Here is an 11,154-nt window from a genome sequence, read left to right on the forward strand (position 1 = left end):
TCCGTATCTTGTCTTTTCATGGCAGCAACCTGAAGTGAGTGGCATGATTGACGAGGAGTTCACAGTTGCCAGACTGTACATCAGTAAGATGAAATCTGAAGTGAAGACCATGGTGAAGCGCTGCAAGCAGCTGGAAGGCACCCAGACTGAGAGCAACAAGAAGATGGAGGAGAACGAGAAGGAACTTGCTGCATGTCAGCTCCGTATCTCTCAGGTACAGACGTCCTCACACTTGTGGGGGATGCCTAAGACCCCTAAACACTCTGTAGAATGGGAATCATTGAGGTCCATGTTATGGCATTGAGGAAAATTCTGCAGCGTTAAAACAATTATCCTATGGGTGGATGTAACACCTTGTAGTGGGTGATTTACCATAACAGTAACTACAGTCCATAAGCCCTATAATAATGTATGTGGATGTCAGACTTTCACCCTAGAGGAATTGTCACTTTATAATCTTCAGTCACCTATTGTTTTTTTTTGGATGCTGTGTAATTGATATAGAAGTCTCTTACCTGCTGGGATCTCAGGTTGTGGTCACAACTTTGGCATCAGTGTAGCACTGAAGGTTTTGGCATTGAATCTTGAGGCTTGGGATTTGCTGAAGGTTTGCACACTGTAAGGGACGTATAAGGGGTGTCTTTTGTTTTTGAAGCAGATTTTGAGGTGGCAGGTGACCATACCTTAATATTTTGTGATTTAACAGTGACTGTTTACTGACTGACACCTTAATCTTCTATTAAAGCATGAAGCAAAGATCAAGTCGCTGACAGAATATGTCCAGAACCTGGAGCATAAGAAGAGGCAGATGGAGGAGTCTGTGGATTCTCTGAACGAGGAGCTTGTCAAGCTGCGGGCACAGGGTGGGGCGTCTGTCTTGTGCTTTATAATGATTGTAAACTTCTCAGACCAGATATTCTGGAAAGCCTGCTAAGTGTTTTCTAATAACTGGGAGGGGGGATAGTGATCATTGAGCGCTCAATATTGTTAATTTGTTTTTAATTTGGTCTTATAATTGAATGCAAATTGACAAGAGACGGATGCTGGGTTCACGCATTCTGGTTGAATTGTGTTTTGAAACTCAATTCAACTGGAAATAAGCGGCCCGATTGCATATGGATTTGAACCGAAACTCTTGTGAATGGTAACGAGCGGCAAGTGTTCTGCATTGCTTTAAGTAAGAAGACACCCCTTTAATTTTTCCCAGGACCTTTTATTATATCCTTGTTTTTGTGAAATTGTGATCCTTAGCCCCAAAGAGTCTTCATTGTTTTAGCAGCCATTCGGTAATTCTTCTCCCTTGTGTTCCTGAATATTTGTCCAGCTGTTCTTGTGACCTCATTGTCTCAGCATGTGTGACCACTCCTACTGGCGCCAGTCCAAATATGATGCTGGTCAGTCCAGTTTATGCCAAGTAGACCTGTAAAAATATAATGATATTAGCAGTTTATTGTACAATTTTATAGCGGACTGCCGGACGTCTATTTGTGAATATGATTTTCATGACCTCTCATTTACTGTATATTTTATTTTAGAAAAAGTCCATGAAATGGAGAAGGAGCACTTAAATAAAGTACAGACTGCAAATGAAGTTAAGGTACAAGCTTTTTTTATTTATAGCCTTTTTAGAAGGTAGGGAAGTTGGTTAAATGGGTTTTTCTCCACCATTTAGCATTCAATATTTAGCGTTTTTTTAAAATGGAGACCAAAATTACATTGTATACGTAATCTATATGGTCTGATCATGGATCACTTATGTTCAACGATCAGTCCAGTTATCTTTCTAGTAGACATCCTTGTAAACAAACAGGAGCTGCAAGCACTCCCCTGCCCTCTCCATGCTGGAACTGCAGGCAGGAATAGGACCCCCCTGTCTTTTGGGACCGCTGATGCATAGTTAGGGCACTGTGTGCTCACTGCACAGTATCCATGCATAATCCAGTTGCTGCAGGCCGCTATATAGAGCCTATATGTTAATGGAGCCTAAACTGTGGATTGTTTTTTGTTTTTGTTTTCCTAAAGCACAATTTGTTTTAGCCTTTTCTAAAATGTGACCTACTTTTTCAGCACGCTGTGGAACAACAGATTCAAAGTCATCGGGAAACTCATCAGAAACAGCTGAGCAGCCTGAGAGATGAGATTGAATTTAAGGAGAAGGTCATCACCGAGCTCCAAGAGTAAGTCATTAATACTCGGTGACCTCAGTGCAGTGTGTAATTCTACAAAGAGTCTCCACTCAGACACTTAGAAATATCACCTTCAGATAAAAATCGGATACATTGGTAGGAAATATAGCCTGTTACTTATTTCAGCTTTCTGTAAGTGCTGTCCTGTCTAGATAACATGTATTAGTCTACTGTTAGAATTAAGGTTTCTAGTAAGGTTATTGCTTGCACATGAATTGTAAAGTGGCCTGGGAACAAATCTTTAGACTTGTCAGTTTCCCCATTTTATAATACTGTTGATTTTTGCAGCCAAAACCAGAAGATGATCCTGGAGCAAGAACGACTGCGGGTGGAGCATGAAAAACTAAAGTGCGCAGACCAGGAGAAAAGCAAAAAGCTGCACGATCTTACGTGAGTACACACAGCTATGGATCTGTTACTTTGTGTCCTCTTAAATATAATGACCCCAGCATAAACAAACTGGTCCAAACTTTGATGTAGTACCTCGTTGGGTCTTGTGGCCAGTTACAGTAGTTGAGGATAGAGGCTTCAGGACCCCAACTTAGGAAGTTATCCCCTATTATGTGGATTTGGGATAACTTCTTATTGGTGAGGGTCTGACAGCTGGAATCCCTACTGATTATGGGAACTGGACCCCCTCCCCCGGCAGTTTGGAGAATGGGAATCCCGTTCTTGCTAATGGGTGGAGCAACAGACTAAACATATACACCCAATTCAAAGAATCTACGGTCAAATCCAGCATGATAATCCCAAGGCACCATAACTTTTGATGGTATATTTCCTTTTTATATTTACATTCTCCCTGTTGTCAGATTTTTTTAAGGTTTTGTGTGATTTTTCTTTTCAGTGTTATGCAGGACAGAAGAGAACAGGCACGGCAGGATCTGAAGGGTCTTGAAGAGACAGTGGTAAGTGAAATGTGACCGATCAGTAGCAATTCCCTATCTCATTGCCAAATCTGTCTTAAAACTGACCTTCAAACTCTGCTTCTAGGCCAAGGAGCTCCAGACCCTCCACAACCTCAGGAAGCTCTTTGTTCAGGATTTGACAACCAGAGTGAAAAAGGTACAAAATCAATTTACTTCTTGTATAGTTAATGTAACGCTCTGGTTCTCCTGTCTGAGTGTGGTCTGTGTTGTCCGTGCAGAGCGCAGAAATGGACTCTGATGACACTGGGGGGAGCGCTGCTCAGAAACAGAAGATCTCCTTTCTGGAGAATAACCTGGAGCAGCTCACAAAAGTCCATAAACAGGTAAGTGTTGATTTCTAGTGTGATTTATATTGCGTATTTTGGTATAAAAGTTTTTAATGTGGCACCTGGTCTTCTCCAGCTGGTACGTGATAATGCAGATCTGCGCTGCGAGCTTCCAAAGTTGGAAAAAAGACTGCGAGCTACAGCTGAACGAGTTAAGGCCTTGGAGTCCGCTCTAAAAGAAGCCAAAGAAAATGCATCTCGTGATAGGAAGAGGTATCAACAGGAGGTGGATCGCATCAAGGAGGCGGTTAGATCCAAGAATATGGCAAGAAGGGGGCACTCTGCACAGATCGGTGAGTGCTGACAGAAGGCCGAATGTTGTGCTAAATTTCATCGGACTTTAATATCAGAAATAATCAATGACGCCCTCTAATACTACTTTTTTTCCTTTTAGCTAAACCCATCCGTCCCGGTCAGCACCCAGCGGCCTCACCAACTCACCCAAATGCAATTCGTGGTGGAAATGTATTCCCTCAGAATAGTCAGCCAGTCTCTATCCGTGGAGGAAGTGTTAAACAAGACAAAATGTAAGTTGGTGGTGGTTGCAAAAACACTACAGTACTACAGTAAGGAAATATGGCTTGTGATCGTTGATCCACTTGCTGTTTTTTGCACCAGTTTTGATATATCCTCCAAAAATTTCATGATAAGCAACTAGTCATGGCACATCCTTTTTTTTTTTTTGGCTTTGCTGTAAATGTACTGTAATGTACCTGATTACAGATTTTGAAGGGGATGCATAAACTAATGTAAAAGAAGTAGTAGTGATAAATGGGTTTTAATATTTGGCACTGTTGGCGACCAGAGGGAGCTTGAGGTGTCTACTTTAAAGGGGGTTTCCCACGAAACAAGTTAGGCGCTATAGTGTGGCTAGGGCTTAACTTGCTGATCAGTGGGGGTCTTGATGACAGCCAATCTCTGTTGGTTCTGTAGAGGGGAATAGGGCAGAACGGACAAGTGTGGCCACCTGCTCCGCTCATCTCAGGTAGCGGAGAGGTGTCCAACGGAGGTACATCATACCGGGTGTTCTCACGGAGATCAGCAAGTTGGGCCCCTATCCTGTGGATGTGGCTTAACTTGTTTAGTGGGAAACCCCTTTAATGACACGACCTATAGGAGAGAGCAAACCGAATCTCCTGTGCTGAAATGTTGAACAGAATCTGAGATCACATCATTTGGGGGCGACAGTCCTGCTCTGCGTACTACCGGATCTCGGCACAGAACTGTTACAGTCCTTTTATCTTATCAAAATTTGTCGTCCAGCTTTTAGAACAATCGCAGGATGCTCCTCATTCATGGTATCCTCTGTGTTTTGTGCCTTTCATTGCTACAGGACACAGATAATAATACTCCATCTAGTGGACAACATTGATATCAATAAAAATCATTTAGAATTTTTCCCAAAATGAGGAAAAATTTTTAATTTTTTTTTTTTTCTTTGTTTTATATTTCAGCTGCTGAAGGATCACTGAAGCATCGTCCGCCTTTGGGAACAGCAGAGGAGGGGAGGGGGTGATCATTAATGGGGTTCATGTATTTTTGGGGAAAGTAGGATTGTTTTTGAAATTGTAATTTATATCTGGCCTGTACAGCTCTTCCTTTTTTTTTCCATTTTTTTTTTTTCCTTTTTGTTTGTTTTTTGCAAAACTTTTTTTTTTTTTTTTTTTTTGATTTTCTGCAAAAAAAGAAAAAATTTTAGAGTGCAATTTTGATGTATTTGCATACGATCTGTAATTTAATAGCTCCACCTATTGCACAGTCTTGTCCTCCATGTCTTAAATCTAGTCTGCACTGTGCCAAGTCTGAATGTACGTCACTGGTCGGGTAGAACCTAGTTACGTTTTTCCTGTAAATCTTCGTCGTAGGCGACATGGCGCCGGACTGTAACGGTTTAATACACTTCCAGGTTTAACCCTTTTTCTCCCCCAAAACGTTTTAAGAGTCTACCGCGTCGTCATACAAGGGGCGGTAGGCGACTTTATGAAGTGACTTTATTTAACAATGATGCTACAATAAAATCCTATAGATTGTACAGCGTCTAGATACTACCGTGTGCTTTATTATACCTGCCACCCGCCCGAAATCTGTACTATAGGAAGATTTCGGGACTCTGGAGGCTGCTCTACTATTCTCTGGTGGGATCCCGGCCGTCGTGTGCTTATATAATGTATAGTAACCAGAGGCAGGAGGAGGACTTTTATATACAAGACTATGGGGGGAGGGGGGGGGGGGGGTTCTGTTCATGAGCATCAATGTGCGAGAACGTTCTGCTTTATCCTGTTAATAAATGTCCATGGGATCTATTACTGTAAAATGCTGCTTGCACTGGCTGTAATTTTTTTTTATTTTAATTTGTTTTGTTTTTCTTCTTCTCACTTTTGCCACTTTAGATTGATCCGTTTCTGTACATACATTCCTTGCATTGGTGCTTTCATGGAATGGCTACATATTACATGCACTGGAAAAGCAATGTTTATAAAGGAATCACAAACACTTGTCCCCGCCCCTTTGTCAAAGTTGTCTATTCAGTCTCACTACCAGTGTACAACTAGTGTAAAAGTCCTTTAAAGGAAAAGCTGTCTGATCTCCTGACTTTTCTGTGATGGTGAAAATACTTTGTATTCCTTGTTAAATAACTTATTTGATGCATCATATGCTGTACGTAAACATCAATGGACAACTGGGCGTTACACTGTTTAGGAACAGTCTGTTGATGCTGAGGCCCAGGTTCCTGAGAATTTGTGCATTTTAGGGAAAATTGTGGATCAGTTCACATCACAATTTTTTTTTTCTCCCCTTACAAAAAAATTTATAAAAAACTGGAAAAAAATAAAGTTAAAGGGGGCTACAGAACCCAAAAACCCCATTTTTTTTTTTTTTTTAATAGAGAAAAGTCCTGGACACTACATAAAGTATCCACTTGACTTTGTCAAAGTCTTGGAGTCTTCTCCATGTCACATAGTGAGTTGGCCTTGATGCCTAAATCCAACATCAGGCCTGTGCACTGAGTAGTGGAGTCACCGGCTCGGCTTCACAGCCTCAGAACCATTAGACAGGTTTGGTTTCTGGGTGTTGTAAGCTGTGGGAACCTGTCATCAGGATTGTTGGTCAAAACCTGATGACTGTTTGTTTCATTTCAAATTAAAAGGAACCAAAGTCGGGTGTCTGTTGTAACGGCTACATTTAAATTAATTTCAGTTGAGCATTTTTAAAAATATATTTATTTATAATGGAAACCAAAAGCGCAGGTGCCCCTGAGCAGCGTGAGGCGTGGCCAAGTAATAATGCCATCAGTCATACTAGTGTTACACTGAATGTTGGGAAAGATCCCGTTCCCTCTTAAAAAAAATAAATTATTGGAATTTGTAGATGGGGACATTTTTAAGAATTCTGATTTGTACTTTAAAAGACCCCCCCCCCCCCCCCCCTGTTTTCTTGGATGTCATTGGTTTTGCACTCTACCTCCTGAATTGTCATTCTGTTGCAATGTAACAAATATTTTGTATACTTTGATTTGTCTTTGGGGGGGGGAGGCCAAAAGTTTGCACATGTAGTCAGTCTCTGGCTCTTCACCACCTGTATCCTAATGCTAATGTATACTGAGGAGCGAGCCTACAGGCACATGACACGACTTCCAGCATCTGTAAGAAACACTACTCATAGGATACAAGCTGCTAGTATCTCATCTGTATAATATTCCCACAGCTGGTGTATACTGGACTAGTACGGGCTATAGACTGTGTATTTACTGGCCGTATCTGTTTATGTACATCATTCCTGGTTGGAAGCTGTGGTCCTTTACTAAATAGTAGGCTTTGCTAGATAATACATACACTCCATTGTCATAAGGGTCATGATACTGACCTTCTATAGAACCAGTTATAGATTAACACTAATCCTATTACTTATTTTTGCATAGTCCCAGTTTGTGCATCTGGGAACTAGTGAGTTTTAAAATGTACCCAAGAGAGCTGGACTTCTGTAGACAGATCCTGTTTACAAGATGTATGATACTGCGGCTTACTCTGGGCTTTTCATGCCACAGCCTGACATTGATCTAATACTGGTTGAATATTACATATACAGGAGACTGTTGCACACTACACCAACGGGAAGTAGAATGTTTTTTTTTTTTTTTTTTTTTTTTTTTTTTTAACTTTGATATCTGAGTTATTTTTTTTTTTTTTTTGTCATTGAATGGTTTTCCTAAAGTCTACCCTATGAATATCTTCATGTTTTCCCTACCAGAGGCTTCCATCAGATGGTTTGTGTTAGAGGCTTCTGCGATGAGATTATAACGGTGACATTATGGATTCTTTCGTTGTCCTGTCTTGGCACATACGTATGTTGGGATTTTGATTACAGCCGTGCAAACACAGATTGTACCTGTTTATTAATGGTGATCGGCTAAATTATTTTATTTAATACCGGGACCATTGCTGGGCATTGGAGACGGGAGGTGCCAGTAACGGGTCCAGCACATGATACACACTGCTATTGGGACAGAGAAATTGCCATTTCCATCAGTCTTTCTGCATGCTGTAAATGTATTTGTGTTTAAAATAAAAAAAGAGAACTTCTAGTCTAGTATATGGTTTATTTTATGGTTATTGTGCATGTTTTTTCCAATGTAGGTCACCGGGACCAATTTTTCAACCATAGTTCTCCATAATGACCGTAATCTGAAGGAAAAAGACCCTACAACGAAGGGTAACAAGTATTCTAAAAATGGTTATTCTTTATTTATATTCAGGGCCAAGCAATCCAGCGATATATAGGATGAAACCGACCTCCCATCCCAGTGGAGTTCGAGAACAGGGTTTTGGTCTGACAGACCCTGTGGCAGACTGATGATTTCAGATACCTCGTAATGTGCCCCTACAGGGGCAAACTTGTTGTCTAGACCGGAAATAACATATCTAGCAGTGTGCCAAGGGTATTTTGGGGAGTAGACCCAGTGAAGTTGAAGTTTGGCAGACTTTAAAATGTTTGTAGACGGGTCTGGTGACTGAACCCAAACACCCGCGATTAGTGATGCCACTGATTATATGTGTGTTAAAGGGGTTTTCCCACAAATCAAAGTTGGGCCCTAACCTCTTTAAATGTAGTGGCACAACTGTGGGCAGCATTTAAATGACTGGTGTGCCCATTTTCTCTGGGATCCTGTGATGTCATGGGGGGGGGGGGGGGGGGGAGGAGGAGGGAGAGGAAGGGGCATTTGAAGATTTAATGCTGTTGAGATTTGTAGAGAGCCAGGGGACGATTATAAAGTACCAGTCGGTATATACAAATATGTATTCCCCCCCCGGGTCAGTTTGGGTCCATTGTGTTACACTTATATAACGTTTCAATTTCAAAAAATGTATTAGTCAAAAGTTACAAACATTAGGAAAAGTAAACCATGTCCTATATGGAATAAAAACAACAAATAGGGACACTTATCAATTTAGTGCCAGTGTATGATGTGGCCCCTGACACTTGCTACTTTTAGCAGGGTAGGCGGCTTCGGCCTCCTGATAAATCCTAGCAGCAGGCAACGCAGCACAACGATGCTCTGCACTGTTGGGTCTTTTACACCGGGGTCTGGTGTAGAATTGAGACAGGCTATAGGCAGGAGGGGGCTAACTAGCCCTAAGGCACCATAACCAAGGAATAAAACTTAACCTTTATTCATATTAGTTTAAATATACAATGAACATAAATTTATGACTAAAAACACAGGGTTGCATCAATGCCAAGTGTCTAGGTGTCCCAGTACTGCTTTCCGGATTTGCCAGCCTAGGTATTAATTGTATCACATATGCAGACTTCAGTAGTGGGTGTGAATTTTGTCTCAGGTGAGGCTTTTTTTGGGGGGATATATATATATTTAGACTACAGCTAAGCCCGTTACCCCTGATCAAGCCGTGTATTCGGCGAAACTTGTTGGGGGGCTTTGAGTAGCAAGTTTTAATAGCAGGGTACACTATGCCAGTGTAGAATTGAATCTCAAAATAATATGGGAGACAGCATAGAACTAGAGCAGTAGTGCGTGGTGTGAATGCGATTCATCAGGTGTATGAGACATTTGGGTTTAATGACAGAGACAGGGTAATTGGGGTATCAGTTTCCATCACTTTTACAATCCATACAGTGGCATAACACTGGTCCACTTTACTTGGATCCCACGTAGGGATACAATGTAATAAGAGGAATATCTAACAATCCACTTGGACAATATGGTGGATAAACCCCACTGATCTGACCAGGGAGTGCGAACTGCACTCTCCTGGACTTATTTACCTGGACAGTCTAAATATATATACCCCACCAAAAAAAGTGTCACCTCAGACACAAAATTCACACCCACTACTGAAGTCTGCCCCACTAATGCATATGTGACACAATACCTAGGCTGGCAAATCTGGAAACCAGTACTGGGACACCTAGACACTTGGCATTGATGCAACCCTGTGTTTTTAGTCATAAATTTATGTTCATTGTATATTTAAACTAATATGAATAAAGGTTAAGTTTTATTCCTTGGTTATGGTGCCTTAGGGCTAGTTAGCCCCCTCTTGTAAAGTTTAGAAATTTCCCATCTCTTTCTATTTGGAGGCTATAGGCAGAGCGCAGGTGCAGGCAGCACCGCCCCATCCACGCCCAAGAGGTGTACAAGCCGTGGTAAATGTGGGCCTTAGTGTTGATACATTACCTTTTAATTGAACTTAATAATACAAGACTATATGAAAACTTGTATAGATATCAGATATAAATATGTATCTACACTGCTTGATAAAACAGAGGGAACACTAAAGTCATACATCCTAAATCTCAACTGAGATATTCCAGTTGCAATTCTTTATTCATTACATAGTTGAGCACATAACATAAAGCTGATCAATGAAAATTGAATCAAAATTAATATCCCAGAGGTCTGGCTTTGGAATGCTACTCAAAATAAAATCAGTGGAAATGCCTCAAGACATGGAAATGAGGCTTAGTAGTGTGTGTAGCCTCCATGTATGACCTCCCTACAATGCCTGGGTATTCACCTGATGTGGCTCAGTAGTGTGTGTCACCTCCATCTATGACCCCCCCCTGCAATGCCTGGGCATGTCCTGATGTGGCTCAGTAGTGTGTGTCACCTCCATCTATGACCCCCCCTGCAATGCCTGGGCATGTCCTGATGTGGCTCAGTAGTGTGTGTGGCCTCCATGTATGGCCTCCCTACAATGTCTGGGCATGCTCCTGATAAGGCTCAGTAGTGTGTGTGGCCTCCATGTATGACCTCCCTACAATGTCTGGGCATGCTCCTGATAAGGCTCAGTAGTGTGTGTGGCCTCCATGTGCATCTATGACCTCCCTACAATACCTGGGCATTCTCCTGATGAGGCTCAGTAGTGTGTGTAGCCTCCATGTATGACCTCCATACAATGCCTGGGCATACTCCTGATGAGGCTCAGTAGTGTGTGTCACCTCCATGTATGACCTCCCTACAATGCCTGGGCATGCTCCTGATGAGGCTCAGTAGTGTGTGTATCCTCCATGTATGACCTCCCTACAATGCCTGGGCATGCTCCTGATGAGGCTCAGTAGTGTGTGTGGCCTCCATGTATGACCTCCCTACAATGCCTGGGCATGCTCCTGATGAGGCTCAGTAGTGTGTGTATCCTCCATGTATGACCTCCCTACAATGCCTGGGCATGTCCTGATGGGGCTTAGTAGTGTGTG

General features: G+C 41.9%; 1 protein-coding gene across 1 annotated transcript in view; it reads left to right on the top strand.

Moving 5' to 3' along the window:
- Positions 1-8,028, top strand: part of KIF5B (kinesin family member 5B) — a 30,884-nt gene extending 22,856 nt beyond the window's left edge. The window contains exons 16-26 of the mRNA XM_072154047.1: positions 26-214; positions 746-863; positions 1,536-1,597; positions 2,068-2,177; positions 2,475-2,576; positions 3,034-3,094; positions 3,180-3,251; positions 3,334-3,438; positions 3,518-3,734; positions 3,836-3,968; positions 4,896-8,028. Coding sequence (XP_072010148.1) covers positions 26-214; positions 746-863; positions 1,536-1,597; positions 2,068-2,177; positions 2,475-2,576; positions 3,034-3,094; positions 3,180-3,251; positions 3,334-3,438; positions 3,518-3,734; positions 3,836-3,968; positions 4,896-4,902 — 1,176 coding nt within the window. The 3' untranslated portion in view covers positions 4,903-8,028. The remainder of the gene's footprint in view (positions 1-25; positions 215-745; positions 864-1,535; positions 1,598-2,067; positions 2,178-2,474; positions 2,577-3,033; positions 3,095-3,179; positions 3,252-3,333; positions 3,439-3,517; positions 3,735-3,835; positions 3,969-4,895) is intronic.
- Positions 8,029-11,154: the final 3,126 nt, after the last annotated feature.

Source organism: Engystomops pustulosus, chromosome 5, assembly GCF_040894005.1.
Source record: "Engystomops pustulosus chromosome 5, aEngPut4.maternal, whole genome shotgun sequence".
In the NCBI taxonomy this organism is placed as follows: Eukaryota; Metazoa; Chordata; class Amphibia; order Anura; family Leptodactylidae; genus Engystomops; species Engystomops pustulosus.